General features: G+C 22.7%; 1 protein-coding gene across 2 annotated transcripts in view; it reads left to right on the forward strand.

Annotated features, from left to right (window-relative positions):
- Nucleotides 1-16,059, forward strand: part of LOC117171799 (activating signal cointegrator 1 complex subunit 2) — a 46,711-nt gene that overhangs the window by 316 nt on the left and 30,336 nt on the right. Inside the window, exons 2-5 of one of the 2 annotated variants that reach the window (XM_033359415.1) lie at nt 155-232; nt 3,742-3,902; nt 8,787-9,171; nt 13,956-14,167. In XM_033359415.1, the coding sequence (XP_033215306.1) occupies nt 155-232; nt 3,742-3,902; nt 8,787-9,171; nt 13,956-14,167 (836 nt within the window). Of the gene's footprint in view, nt 1-154; nt 233-3,741; nt 3,903-8,786; nt 9,172-13,955; nt 14,168-16,059 lie in introns of those variants that run through there. The other variant, XM_033359424.1, reaches the window with a different exon arrangement.

The raw sequence follows: 16,059 nt of genomic DNA on the forward strand, positions 1-16,059 counted from the left end.
GTAAATTAAACAAATATAAATACCGGTTCTTTTGGTATAAAAAAGTGAGGTTAGTTTTTCCTTCTTCAGAGTTTTTAAGTTTTGGGGGGTATTTGAATTTCCTGAAGGATCTTAATTTGTTGAAAAGTGATTAGATGATATTTTTACTTCGTAGAATCCCGAATTGAAAGCATTGGAGGACCTGAAACTTACGATTAAAAACGAAGGAATTAGTGTGCCTATTCCTGCTTTAGTAAGTGATTTTTACATCTAATTTTTGTAATTTATTTGTTAATTTGTGGCCTCTTCATCTGAGGCACATGCATATTCCCAAAATTTTATTTTCCCTGTTGCTTATTTTACAGAATTGTCAATTTGCCTAATTTTTATTTTCTTATAAACATTTTTATGGATTTATGCAAAAATAAATATAAAGAAGAAAGCTCACAAATCAAAACTAGATTTATAACTACCTCCGTTTCGGCTTATTATATACAAATTTATAACAAAAGGAATTTTTTTATTCTTCCTAATTACCATAATTTTTACTATGGAAAAGTATTTTACTTAATTAAGTTTATATCATTCATTTGCATGATAAAATTAAATAATATTTTTCATTTGTGAAAGTGGCTTTATCAGATTAAACTTTTTTTTTAACATTCTTTTTTCTTTAATTTTTTTTGAACGGGAAATTTAACTATTCTATTTTGGGTTGAAAGTTTATTTATCTTTTTTTAATAAAAAATCAGCCATTTGGTTGAAAAATCGGGTGTTTTGTTGAAAATTCATTGCGTTGATTTATGTTTATTATTTTTTTGCCTACAAATTTTATAATTCAATTATTTTTTAATTAAAAATTTGCCTTTTTTTGTTATAAATTAGTGGTCTAAGTTAAAAATGCGTATTTTTGGTTAAAAGTTTTATTATTTCAGTTAAAGGTTCATAATTTCATTTAGAAATTCATCTTTTTCGTTTAAAATTCAACTATTATAGTTGAAGATTCATAATTTTAGTTGAAAATGCATTACTTTGTTTGAAATTTTAACAATTTTTAAAAAAATTACTTTTTGTTTCTGTCTACCTTTTTCTTTTTTTGTAACTAAAAATGTAATTACTATTCCAAATGAATATTCAATCTTTTTATTAGAAAATTCAACTCTCCGGTTGAAAATATAAATATTTTTTATTTTGTTTGAAAATAATTTTTTCTACTGAAAATTTAACTATTCAATTTTTGTTTTTTATAATTATTTTGTTGTAGTTTAAATTTCAACTTTTACAGTTGTGAACTCATAATTTTATTGGAAAGTTTATTATTTTGTTTAAAATGGTAACTATTTTTTTTCGTTTGAAAATGATTTTTTTTTGTAACTGAAAATTTAATTATTATTCCAATTGAATATTCCATCCTTTTATTTGAAAATTCAACTCTGGTTGAAAGTGTAACTGTTTAAAAAAAAATTGATTTTGGTTTAAAATAAATTTTTTTTACTTAAAATTTAACCATTCAATTTTTCGTTTAAAATTTATCCCTTTGAATCGAAAATTTCATGTATTTTGTTCAAAGTTGGTCTTTTTTTTGGAAATAGATCTCCCTGGTCGAAGATTCATCTTTTTGGTTAAGAATTCAATAATCTCAGTTAAAGATTCAGCATTTTAGTTGAAAATTCGTCTTTTTTTGTGGTTCAAATTTGAAATATTTCAATTTGGGACGTATCATTTTAGTTGAAAATTCATAATTTTGCTTGAAAATGGAACTATTTTTTAAAATTAGTTTAGTTTTTGTTTGGAAATTATTTTTTTGTAACTGAAAATTTAACTAACATTCCAAATGAATATTCCATGATTGTATTTAAAAATTCATCTCTTTGGTTGAACTTTATATTTTTTTTAACTAAAAATTTAATTATTCAATTTTTGGCATATTCCATAATTTTAGTTGGAAATTCATCTTTGTTTAGGAATTAATATTTTCAACTAAAAATGTAATTGTTTAGAAATTATATGTTTCAATTGAAAATTCGTCTTTTGTAATAGAAATGATTCTTTCTGGCTAAAAATGTATCCTCTTGTTTCAAAATTAAGTTATTCGAGTTAAAGATTCATCATTTTAGTTAAAAATTCATCACTTTGTTCGAAAATATAACTATCTTCTTCAAAATTAATTTTGTTTTTAGTTGAAAATGATTTTTTCAATTCAAAATTTAGCCACTGTTTAAATGGAATATTCCATAATTTGAGTTGGAAATGTATCTCTGTTTGAGAATGAATATTTTTAACTAAAAATGTAATTGTTCAATGTTTGGTTTAGAAATTATATTTTTTAATTGAAAATTCGGCTTTTTTGATAGACTTTAATCTTTTTGATTGAAAATTTATCCTTTTCTTTGAAAATTAAGTTATTCTAGTTAAAGATTCATCATTTTACTGAAAACTTCATCACTTTGTTTGAAAATGTAACTATTCATTTGAATCTTTTTTGCTTGAAAATTTTATAATTTTTTGAAAATCTAAATATTGAAATGGAATATTCTATCATTTTAGTTAACTTTATATTTTTTAAACTAAAAATTGAATTTTTAGTTGACAATTTTCTTCTTTAGTTAAAAGTACATTTATTTTGTTGAATATTCGTCTTTTTGGTAGAAATTACTGTTCTTGGTTGAAAATCAATCTTTTTTATTTGAAAAAAACCAACTATTTCGCTGAAAATTTATGTATTTTGTGGAGAAATCGTGTCTTTTTGGTAGAGAACTTATCTTATTGTTTGAAAATTAATTTTTTTGTTCGTTCATTCATATTTTTTATGGAAAATTTAAGTATGCCAGTTAATTATTCATAATTTTCCATGAAAATTAATCTCCTTGGTTTTAAAAGACTACTTGGTTAACAGTTAAACTCTTTTGTTTTAAAATTCATTCTTTTGAATTAAAATTCATCTCTTCCAGTTGAAAATTAATCATTTTAATTGAAAATTTATAATTTTTATTGAAAATATGGCGCCAGATTAACAAATGACATGAAAACCTATTTTTCTATGTCATTTTCACATAATTTTGATTTTTATAATTTTTATACGCAGTTTAAGATTAATAAAATCGTTTAATCACGCAAAGTACGGAGTTTCATTTTTCATTGAATTAAAGCTTTTATTTTTGAAGCGCCGTATCTTGGAAGTATTCAAGTAAAATTTTAAGTAAAAATATCAAAAACTTAAAAAGGTATGAATTTTAGAGTGAAAGAAGTCATTTTTTATTTTTTTTTCCAAAAAGGATTTTTTGTAACTATTTTAAATTTCAAAAACTGTTACGAAACCTTTTCCTCCTTAAACTAGATAGATTAAACAACATTAATTGATTTTCTTGTAAAAAACTATCCAATACCGTCGGCAAAGCACACGTTTGCATACTCTTGGGTCTAGAACACCCAGTATGCCTCTTATGCAATTTTACGGAAGTGTGCCCTTTAAGGGTTAAAAAATTGCGAAATATTTGAATGGCTCTCTATTTAAAAAATTATACATGGAAAAAACTTGCGATACCTGGAAAAAACTTGAATTGCCAGGGAATTTTTTCCATAACTTGAATAGACATCCCGTATATATTATAGCATATAAAAATTTCTTCTGTAAATAGTTCTACATAGTATTTAAAAGATAAAAAAATTAAGATAAATTTTTTATATATTATTTGTAATTTATTTTCTAATTTAACGCGTCTTAATTTAATCAATCAATTAATTAATTAATCTATTATATAGGATAAACATTGGATTGTAAAACGTTGTTTTTTACACTACGAGGCTCCATCATTTGATGATTCGCGCGGAAAAGAAATTGTTGGTGCCAGAGAACATTGGCTGGAACTCGTCGGTTACATTATCGACGATTTGCTCTGGTTACTCAAACTTCCGTATTTCAGGTATAGAATTCTTAAATGCCCTAGCATTTATTTTTAGCACATGTTTTCGAGAATATGCTCAGAATTTAAGCTCAGAGATTTTTTTTTTGCATTTAAGAGAATTTTAGGATTTCTTGTCTAAACAAATATATATCATAATTAATACATATATTTTTACAAAAAACATTCCAAAGTGGAATAAATATATACGTTTTTCAATTTTCAATAAATTAAAATTGAAGTTAATTTATTATTATGGTTAAAAATCGCAACTATTTAGTTGAAAATTAATCTGTTTTGGTTGACGATTTAAACTATTTTATTGAAAATCCTTTTTCTTTTTCTCCAATTTAACTATTTTTGGTAAGAATTATAACCTTTTTTGGTTGAAATATCAAATACCACGTTGTTCGTTAAAAATTTATCTTCTTTGGTTAATGATTGATCATTTTAGTTGAAAAATTATTTTTTTGATGTTTAAAATTTAATTATTGTATTGAAAATTAATTGTTTGAGCTCGTAAATGTTCGGTTCAAAATTTATCTTCTTAAAATGAAAATGAAAATATTTGGTTTCAAGTTCCTGTATTTGATTGAAAATTTGAATTTTATGGGAGAATATTTAATCTGCTTGACTAATTTATCTTTTTTTTTTTTAATAAAAATTGCTTTAAAAATTCAAATATTTTTTTGAAAATTCTTGCACTATGTTAAAATTCATATATTTTCGTAGAAAATTCATATGGTTGATTGAAAAATTACGTTTTTTGGTGGAAATTTTATCTGTTTTAGACGAAAATCTAACTATTGGTTGACAAATTTGGTGTATTTTGGTATAAGAGTACTTTTATTTGTTGAAACCTTATGTTTTTGGTTAAGAATTAATTTCTTTAGTAGAAAATTGATCTTTTTAGTTGAAAATTTATGTATTTGGTTAAAAATATATATATTTTTTTTCAGTTTAAGATTCATAATTTTAGTTAAAAATTCAGTTTAACTTTTCCATATGCTGGGCAAAAGTTACTTTCTTTGATAGAAGTGTAATCATTTTATTAAAAAAATTATCTTTTTTATAGAAAATTTAACTAGTCTATTTTTTTAAGAACTCAATCCTTTCGTGTAAAAATAACTATGTAGTTGAAAATTCGTCTTTTTTTAATAGAAAATTTATCTTTTGGGTTGAAAATTCGTTTCTTTTTTGTTAAAAATGAATTAGTTTTGCTGAAAATTTCGTTTTGTTTAAATTTTACTTTTATCGTGGCAAATTGAACTATTCTGTATTTGGTTTGTAAATTTTATTTTTATTTTGAAAATTTATATATTTTATTGAAACTGTATCTGTTTTGGTAGAAAATTAATCGTTTGGGTTTAAAAATGAAATATTTTGTTGCGGATTAATTTTTTTGGTTGAAAATTGATTTTCCTAACTAAAAATTTAATTCTTCTAGTCACGGTTAAAAAAGGATTTCTATTTATAAAAAAATATTGTTGAAAATTAGTTTTTTTTTGTTGAACATTAATTTTTTTTACATTTTAATTATTCTAATTTTGGTTGAAAATTGATATTTTTCAGATAAAAATGCACGCACTTTGTTGGATATAAATCTTTATTGGCAGAAAAATAATATTTTGGGTTGAAAATTCATGTATTTCAATAAAAGTCATGGTTTTGGATAAAGATTCATAATTTTAGTTCAAAATTTATTTGTTTAGTTTCAAATTGATCTTTTTAATAGAAATGAAATCTTCCTGATTGAAAATTATACTATTTCGTTGAAATTGTAGTATTTTACCTTAATTTCATTGAAAATGTAACGATTCTATTTTTAGTTGAAAATTTGTATTTTTTTGGAGAAAATTGAACTATTTATTGAAATTTCATCTTTTTTACTAGAAGCGTACTCTCATCAATTGAAATTTCTTCTTTTTTGATTAAAAATTAATTTTTTTCTTTATTTGTTGAAAATTTATTGTAATAACTGAAAATTTAACTATTTTATTTTTGGTCGAAAATTCATGTAGTTGGTTAAAAATCAAATTTTTTTTAGTAGAAGATTCATAATTTTATTTGAAAATTCACTCTTAGTATTCCATTTTTTGTGCAAGTTATCTTCTTTGATAGAAGTGAAATTTTTTTTGTTAAAAAATGATATTTTTTGTAGAAAATTTAGCTTTTCTATTTATTGTTAAGAATTCATTTCTTTGGTTGAAAAATAACTATGTAGTTGAAAAATCGTCTTTTTTAAATAGAAAATTCATTGTTTGGTTTGAAAATTCGTTTCTTTCAAGTTGAAAATTGACATTTTTAGTTGAAAATAAATTAATTTTGTTGTAAACTCGTTTTGGATTTGTTTCAATTTTACTTTTCAGACGGAAAATTGAACTATTTTATATTTGATTGGTAAATTTACCCTTTTTAGTTAAAAAGTTATATATTTTATTGAAAATGTATCTTTTTGTGTAAAAAATTAATCGTTTGTGTTTAAAAATGAAATATTTTGTTGAGGATTCATTTTTTGGGTTGAAAATTGATTCTTCTAACTAAAAATTTAATTCCTCAATTAATGGTTAACAAATTATATTTTTTCATAACAAATTTTTTTTTTTAAATTAGTTTTTTACGTTTTTGAACATTTATTTTTCTGACATTTTAATTATTCTAATAATGGTTGAAAATTAATATTATTTAGATATAAATTAACTTACTTTGTTGAAAATGGATATTTTTTGGCAAAAAAATAATCTTTTGGGTTAAAAATTCACCATTTTAGTTAAAAATTTATTTCTTTGGTTTAAAATAAAAATTAAAACTTTTATGGTTGAAAATTATATTATTTCATTGAAAATTGACTTTAATTTTATGGAATTTCAATTTTTTTTCAAAATGTAAATATTCTATTTTTATTTAAAAATTTGTGTTTTTTTTTGCGAAAATCCAACTCTTTGTTGAAATTTTTTTTATATAGAAGCGTATTCTCATCAATTGAAACTTTTTCTTTTAGGTTAAAAATTCATTTCTTTGGTACAAAATTTAACCTTTTTGTTGAAAATTCATTTCTTCATTTGTTTAAAATTTATTTTACTACCTGAAAATTTTACTTTTTTATTTTATGTACAAAATTTATCTTTTTGGCTGAGGATTCATGTAGTTGGTTAAAAATAATTTTTTTTTAGTTAAAGATACTTCATTTTAGTTGAAAATTGACTCTATTTCATTTTTGGTGTAAAAGTTACCTTCTTTGATAGAAGTGTAATTATTTTTATTAAAAAGTTATCTCCTTTGTAAAAAATTTAAATATTCTATTTTTTGTTAGGAATCCATTTCTTTGGTTGAAAAATAACTATTTAGTTGAAAATTCGTATTTTTTCTAGAAACTTAATCTGTTGGGTTGAAAAATCAATTATTTGTTTATAATTGAAAATTAATTAATTTTGCTGATAAATCGTTTTTGTATTGTTTAAAATTTACTTTTATAACGACAAATTGAACTATTCTATATTTAGTTTGTAAATTTATCGTTCTGGGTTGAAAATTTATATATTTTATTGAAACTGTATCTGTTTTGGTAAAAAATTAATCGCTGCGTTTAAAAATGAATTGTTTTGTTAGGAATTTATTTTTTGTGATGAAATTTGATTGTTTTAACTAAAAATTTGATTCTTCAATTCTTGGTTAAAAAAATTATTTCTTTTTATAACAAAATTTTTTTGTTGAAAATTAGTTTTTTTTGTTGTTTTTGAACATTTATTTTTCAGTAATTTTAATTATTTTAATTTTTGTTGAAAATGGGTCGTTTTTGGCAGAAAAATAATCTTTTGGGTTGAAAATTCAACTAACTATTTCAATAAAAATTCATATTTTTGGTTGAAGATTCATAATTTTAGTTAAAAATTTATTTCTTCGGTTTAAAATTTATCTTTTCATATAAAAATTAAATCTTCTGGTTGATAATTATATTGTTCCGTTGAAAATTGACTTTAATTTTATGGAAATTTAATTTTTTTATTGAAAATGTAAATATTCCATTTTTAGTTGTCTTTTTTGTTGAAAATCTAACTCTTTGTTGAAAATTCTTCTTTTTCTTATAGAAGCATACTCTCATTAATTGAAATTTTTTCTTTTTAGTTAAAAATTCATTTCTTTGGTAGAAAATTAAACCTTCTTGTTGAAAATTCGTTTCTTTATTTGTTGAAAATTTATTTTACTACCTGAAAATGTAACTATTTTATTGTTTTTATAAAATTTATTTTTTCAGTTGAAGATTAAGCATTTTAGTTAAAATTCACTCCAAATATTCAATGCTTGGTGCAAAGGTTACCATCTTTGACAGAAGTTTAATCATTTTTATTAAAAAATTATCTATTTTCTAGAAAATTGAACTATTTTATTTGTTATTAAGAATTCATTTCTTTGGTTTGAAAAATAACTATTCATTTGAATATTTGTCTTTTTTGTTGATAGAAAATTTATTTTTCGGGTTGAAAACTCCTCTAATTGGTCAAAAAATTCATATTTTTTGTTGAAAAATTGTTTCTTTTTAGATGAAAATTTCATCAAATTGTTGAAAATGGGTATTCTTTTTGACACAAAAATAATCTTTTCGTTTGAAAATTCAACTAAATCACAACTAAAAAGTGTTAAAAACATATCTAGAAACAACATTTTTTTGCTTCATTTTCCCGAAAATTTAAATAGTCTAATTATTATTAATGAACATAGAAAATACTATTTCCTAATTCCTGATTCAAAATGGAAATTAAATTTTCAAAGCACCTTAAGGTCGAGCATATTTTCATGCTTGTGAGAATTTCTCTGGGTACTCTTCAGAACATTATTCAGTTACTTTAAAAAAAGCGAAAAAATAAATTATTTAGAAGCTGATAATTTTTTTTTTTTTTAAATAAGATTCTGGTCCAACGTAGTTTACAACACAGGAATAATGGAAATGTTGATATCATTTCTCCAAGAGGCTCCACCTTATTATGCCATTGACGATTTTCCAAGCAACCCCCAAGTTCGGGATCAACTTAACAATTTGCGTCGTTACGTTCTCATGATTTTTGCAAGACTCGTCACAAACAAGGAAAGTCCTTCCGAGCACATGTCCCGTTCATTTCACGGCAATTTGCTTTACAACAACTACATTTTTACGGTTCCAATTATACTGGACCTGTGTCAACAATACGGCCGAGAGAACAAAAGAACTGTCGATAAAATTTTAAAAAGCCTCTTTACTCTTCAGCCGCTTTACATGGAAGATTTCAAGAGGGCTGTTTCATTTTTAGAGCAGGTATGAAATTTTCTTTTCAATTATTTTCACCAAATACCTATTTCAGTTTAAATCAAGGGGGTGCTTCCAAGATTTATTTTAATTCATAGAAAATTGCATTTTTTCGTTAACGTTTCGGTTAAAAGTTCAGCTCTTTTTTGGAAAGTTTATCTTTTTTATTTTAAAGTTTATCTTCTTTAGCAGAAATTAAATCTTTTTTTAAAATAAAAATACAACTGTTTGGTTAGAAATTAAGCTATTATAATATTTTTTTGTAAACTTAACTATTTCGAAGAAAATTGACTTTTTGTTTAAAATGCATATTTTGGTGTTCAAAAATGAACTGCAATCTTTTCTGGATGAAAGTTTCACTTATAAAAAAATGTGTCGTTTTTTATTACAAATTCATCTGTTTTAGTACAAAATGTAATCTTTTTGGATAAAAATACAACTATTTGGTAGAGAATTCAACGATTTTATTAAAAATTAGGGTGGCGGCTGGATCGGGAAACCGGGAAATGACAGTGATTTTTTTTTACCGGGAATTTTATAAATTTTCAAGAGAAAAATCTGTCCACGTTCGATTTCAACAGTTTTCAAATAATTAGTTGAATTGTTATGTTTTTCAATTATGCTATTATTTAGCTTACAACGCGTAATTCAAAATTTTTTTACTTCAACAATTTTCCATTAAACATGTTTATTTTTAAGCTTACATTTTTAATTTAAAGAATTTCTAAATGCTTTTCAAAGACTTGAACAAATCAAAAATAAAAGCCTTTGATGTTGAAAATTTTGGATAAAAACAGATTTATTTAATAAATAAATCCATTTTTTTAAATTTATCTGTACTTTAAGAAATAAAAAGTGAACAAAAACGAGTTGACAAAACGGTTTCAAACTAGATCAAAATTTAAGAATTTTCAGATTTTAATGTTAAAACTTAAACGGTTTTATTTTTAAAGTCCTAGTGATTAAATAAATGTGAACGTGTGACTGAAAATTTATAAACTATTCTCAACTTAAAAATAACTTCATAATAATATATTCTTAATTAAAGAATTTGATTAAATTTAAAGTATAGTTTCAGTCTGAAATATTTCATTTTTAGCCTATTCAATTTATAATTTTTAATTAAAAAAAAAAGATTAAGTATTGAATATTTAGCAATATTTGAATTTTTATTTAAGACAAGTTAATTGAAAACAAATGTTTAAAAGTAAAGAATCTTTAACTGAATTATTTAACATAGAAAGCCTGGAATCGTTAAAATTTCGAAGAGCCTTTAAACTTTTAACGATACAATTTTAATTGTCACATTTAAAAAATGCTTGATTTGTAAGTGAAATTTGTAAATTTTGATGTATAATTTACAAGTGAACACTTCTAGAAAAAATTTGAGTAATTTTAAGAGATATTTAGGAATTTTAAAAAGATTAAAAATTATCATTCAAATTTTACAAAGTTTTCTTAAAATCTTCTAGAATCTTTTTTGAAAGTTTTGTTTAAATCTTTGAAAAACTTTTTAAATATTCTCTTAAAATAATTGTTTAAAATGAAAAGTTATTTTTAATTTTCCTACGAATCTTAAGAAAATGTTTTTATTCTTTTGAAGTTTGTCACAGTTCTTGAAAATAATTTAATTTTTTGTTTGCGAAAATTTACATTTTGTTTTATATTAAGCTATCATTTCAATTTTTACATTAAGTTTGAATATTTTCAAAACTTCTACATATCTCTTAAAATTATTTAAATTTCGCCTACAAATAATAAATGTTCCATTGTTATTTATACATCCACATTGTAAAAAATTTTCTAAAATTTACAGGATTTTCTGAAATTTTGAGAACAAATTCTATTAATTTTGACAGATATTTTGAAGTTCTGAAAAAATTTCCAAAATAATTTTAATTTTAAAACAAATTTAAAACAACTTCTAGATTTCTCAAGATTTTGAAAGAAAATTTTTAAGCTTTCCAGGGATGTATAAACTATTTAAAAAGAAAATCATTTAATTTCTAATTTAAGAAGTGTTCAGTTAAAATTTTTGTCAATTTTTCAATATTTGATGTTTCTAGCTTAAAATTCCTTAAACTTATATAATTTTGAAAATTTTAAAGCTCATTGATTGACTTTTTAATTTAGAGCATTGGAAATGATAACGTGGACTTATATATTTTTTTATATTGAAAAATGTTAGTACCTTTAATTTTACACGCATTGATTATTGAGCATTTGAATACAAAATTTTTTTAATTAAAAACTTTTAAATTTTAATTTTAAATGTTCAAAATTTAACAGTTCCACTTTGAGTGTTTTCATTTGCAGCTCAACTTTTATTACCGCAAGTGGAACAATTTTTTATCTTTCGCGTTCCATTTTTTAAATTTCATTGACCGTGAAAAATATTTGCGAACCGGGAAAAAACCGGGAATTTATTTCGTCGATTAAAACGGCCACCCTGAAAATTTCTTCCTTTTTTTGTTAAAAAAACTTCATATTTTGATCTTAATAAGTTAACTGGATTCTTTTTGGATGAAAATTAAACTCTTTTTTTGTAATTAACAATTCTTCTCCTTTATGATAAATTTAATATTTTTTGATAAAAATGTAACTATTTGCTAGAGAATTCAACAATTTTTGTTAAAGTCATTCTTTTTGGTTAAAAATTCGTCTTTATGGATTGAAAATTCAATTTTTTTCGTATGAAGTTATTTCTTGTTAAAAAATTCATAGTTTGATCGTGAAAATTAAACTAAAATCTCTTTCAACAGAAAATTCAACTATTTTTTTTGAAAATTTATCTTTTTGATTTAAAACTGCATCTGCTCTAGAATAAATTTCATTTTTCTATATGGAAATGCAACTTTTGGTTAAAAATCGTTCTTCTTTGCTTGATAATTCTACTAATTTGTTTAGTTTATTTATTTTACTGAAGGCTTATGTCTGGTTTAAAATTCATTTTTTAACAGAAAATTTAACTTTTCCATTTCTTTAAGATTGATATTTTTTAGTGAAAAATTCGCGTTTTTGTCGTTATAAAACCTAATTTTTTAGTTTGAAATTTCCTTGTTTTGCGTAATAATGCATAAGTTTCGTGTAAAATTAATTTTTGTTGAACAGTCATATTTTTTGTTTGAAAATTGAATTTTTGTGGAGAAAATTTGTCTGTTGGTTTGAAGGTTCTATAATTTAGATAAACTTTTATTTATTTTTTGAGTGAAAAATCTTTATTTTTTGTAAATTCGTCTTTGGTTTTAAAATTCTCTTCTTTTGTTGTATAAATTTTATTCTTTTTTATTAAAATATAAACTATGATACTTTTTCGTTGGCAATTTGTCTTTTTAGGTTGAATATTCAACTATTATGTTAAAAATTCAATTATTTTGTTGAAAATTCGAAGTGTTATAATAAATCAATGTTGACAATAAATTCGGAGAATTGAAAACAAGAAAGTAACTCTTAACAGTTTGGTTTTAAATTTAGATTAATATAATTTTCTTAAAATTCTTGAGAAAATTAAAAAAATATATTTTGAATATTTCAGACGTATCAGAAAATAGCCTAGAAGATTATAAAGATTTTATTTTATAGTATTTTACAATATATTTTCAAAAATTCGAGATTTTTTAAAAGATGAGGACTTTTTAGACTTTAGGAAGCAATCAAAAAATATTGGAGACATTTTTGAAAATGTTTTCCAGTTTTCAAATATTTCTAATTTAATTAAAACGTCTTATATTCCTGAAAATATTTTCAACTGACTCAACGTTTTCAAATATCATTCAAAATTTTTAAAATTACTTTTATAATCTTTTAAATTTTTCTAAAAATTGTAAGAAGATTTGTTTATGCTTTTAAAAAATTTCCAAATTATTTTAAAGCTCCTAAATTTTAGTTTTGAAATCTTTAAAAATCTGTACTTCTAAAAATCGTTTAAAGTTTAAAATTCATTTTCCATTTCGTCAGTTAATAAATATTTCTGGAATATACTGGAATTTTTGTTTTTATTTTGTAATTTTACCAAATTGAAACATTTTGCTTTAAAATCTTCTAAACGCTTTTATGAAAGTGCAGGAAATCGTTTTGTATGTTTACAAACCTTTTTTAATTTTTCTCTATAAATTATATAGATTTTTCTTGCATTTTTTATTTATTCTGCAAAATTAAAAAAAAAGTTTTAATCTTTCATATTCTTTTTTGACAATATTTGTGATCTTTTAAAATCTTTTTTAATTATCTTTTTAAATTAATTTCTCCCAATAAAAAATTATTCAAATTTTTTCTAGAAACCTGAAGAAATGTCTTTCATTTACATAAAACTTTACAAAATTCCTTACAAGTTTTTATTATTTTGTAATCGTTTCCAAACTTCTGAATATCTCTTAAACTTACTCAATTTTTTTCTAAAATTATTTAATATGGCAAAATTTCCAAATTTTGATTTAAAATTTCTTAGACACTTTTTACAAAAATTTTAGGAATTAATTCAAAATATACTGCGATCTTTGTCAAATTTTTTTGTTTGAAATTCCTTACAAAACAAATATTTAAAAGTTGCCCATGAATCTGAAGAACTTTTTTTCATTCTCTTGACACCCTAATAACATTCAGTTTACCTAAAATTAATGAAATATATTTTTATTATTTATTTTATTAATTACTTGATTATTAATTGAATTAATTTCATTAAAAAAAAACACTTGGACACGTGGACCGTTTTGAACTTTCGGTGACAGGAGGCTGGTTTAAATTGCGCGCCATAATTTCACATGGCCACACTTGAACATAACCTCTTTCTTCAGGTATTTTCGACAGTCGAGAAGAGATTTGAGGATTGCCCGACTACATTCGGAGAAGCGATGCTTTTAATGGAGAAAGATTCTTGCGATATTTCTCTGCCTGCTTTAGAAGATTTAATTGTTCATCTTCTAGATACGTCTTCCAATCTTGCCGTTTTTCTAGAAAATTATCCACCGGCGACAGAACTTTTCCAAGCGGAGAATTTCATAACCAAGTAAGTCGTTACATTTTTCTGCGAAAATTAAAATTTAATTGGTATATAAAAAACAGCTTCTTTTGTCAAAATTATTAATAAAAGTTTATAGATAATTTGGAAAATAAATTAAAAGAGTAAGTCATTCAAACTACGTATTTTAATAACATTCATAATTTTTTTTCTTACAAAATAGTAGAATTTTTAACTAATAAAGATAGATTTTAAACTAAAAATGAAACAGTTCAATTTTCAGCAAAAAATGAAGTAGTTCATTTTTCAACCAATATAATGAGTTTTCGAAAAAAAGAAGATTAAGTTTCTACTAGAAATTCAAATTTTCAACAGAATACATAAACTTCCAACTTAATATTTCAAGTTCTAACTGAAAAAGGCGAATTTCCTACTAAAAGAATACGAATTTTCAACAGAATTATTAAATTAAAAAAAATTGAACCAAAGTGGAATAGTGAAATTCTAGATAAAAAATTGAATTTTTAATAATATTATTCAACTTGCAAAAAAATAGGAGCGAATTTTTAACTAAAAAAGATAACATTTTCAACACAAAATGTAATAGTTAAAATTTCTGTTAAAAAAGTGAATCTTTAACTAAAATCTTTAACTAAAAAAAATTACTTCCTAAGAAAGTAGTATAACTTTGAAAAAAAAAAGATTAATTTTCAACGGAAAATTGAATAGATGATATTTCTTCCTGAAAGGAATATAATACTAAATAAAATACAGTAGAATTTAAACAAAAATATGAATTTTAATTAAAATACTTAATACTTAAGTTGAAAAATTAATTATAAACAAAATTTTTAATAAAATAGTTCAACTTTTATCGAAAGAAATTAACTTTACCAAAAAAATGTGTTCAAAAAGGAAATAGTTTCAACTTTCAGTTTAAAAAAATAATTTCGAACCAAAAAAATTACGTTCCAACAAGTTGAATTTTCAACGGAAATTTGAATAATTGATATTTCTCTCTCAAAAGAATTTAATAATAAATAAAAAGTTTTCAATATAATAGTTGAATTTTTATTGAAAGAGATGAGTTTCACAAATAAAGACAAAAAAATGTTAGTAAAAAAGGAAATAGTTCAATTTCCAGTTTAAAAAATAATTTTTAAACAAAAAAGAAGAAGGTTTGAACCAAATAATTACATTTTCAACCAAAATAATGTAATTTTGAAATGAAGAAAATTTTTTTTCAAAGAAGAAGATGAATTTTCTATTAAAAAGTCGAAATATTAACTGAAAAATTAATTTTGAAAAAAAAAAAAATTTACCAAAGTAATTATATTTTTTTAAATGCACTTTTCTGAATAAAATGGTTCAATTTTCAGCGAAAGAACTGAATTTTACAAAAAGGAATTTGTTACCAAAAATAAAATAGTTAAATTTGTTGTTAAATAATTTTGAGCTAAAAAAAGAGCTTGAAACAAAATACTTAAATTTTCAACCAAAAAAGATACATTTTTAAACAAGAAGATTAAGTTTCTACCGAAAAGTCGAGTTTTCAAAAATTAACTTTAAATAAATGTATTTATGGGGTTTCTAAGAATCTTAAACAGGACGATTTTTAACGACTCTCAGATACGACGCAGTCGCAAGTCGACCCCTACATTATCTTGTCTTTTACTTAACAGTTCCGTAGCAAATTTGAAAGAGAGCGGTCTCTTATATACTCGGTTGGAGAAAAAGCAAAATAGAAAATTTTCAATTTGGTATAAATACACTTTCTTAAAATTGTGCTTCGCATATGCAGTTACTGGGAAATTCGGAAACGTACTTAAAGATAAGTAATTCATAGCAATTCATTATAATTATAAGAAAGAAAACAAAGGAAATTTCAACCTACAAACTAAAAATAACGCCGAGATTTTGAAACGGGCGGGGGGGGGGGG

Source organism: Belonocnema kinseyi, chromosome 1 (genome assembly GCF_010883055.1).
Source record: "Belonocnema kinseyi isolate 2016_QV_RU_SX_M_011 chromosome 1, B_treatae_v1, whole genome shotgun sequence".
In the NCBI taxonomy this organism is placed as follows: domain Eukaryota; kingdom Metazoa; phylum Arthropoda; class Insecta; order Hymenoptera; family Cynipidae; genus Belonocnema; species Belonocnema kinseyi.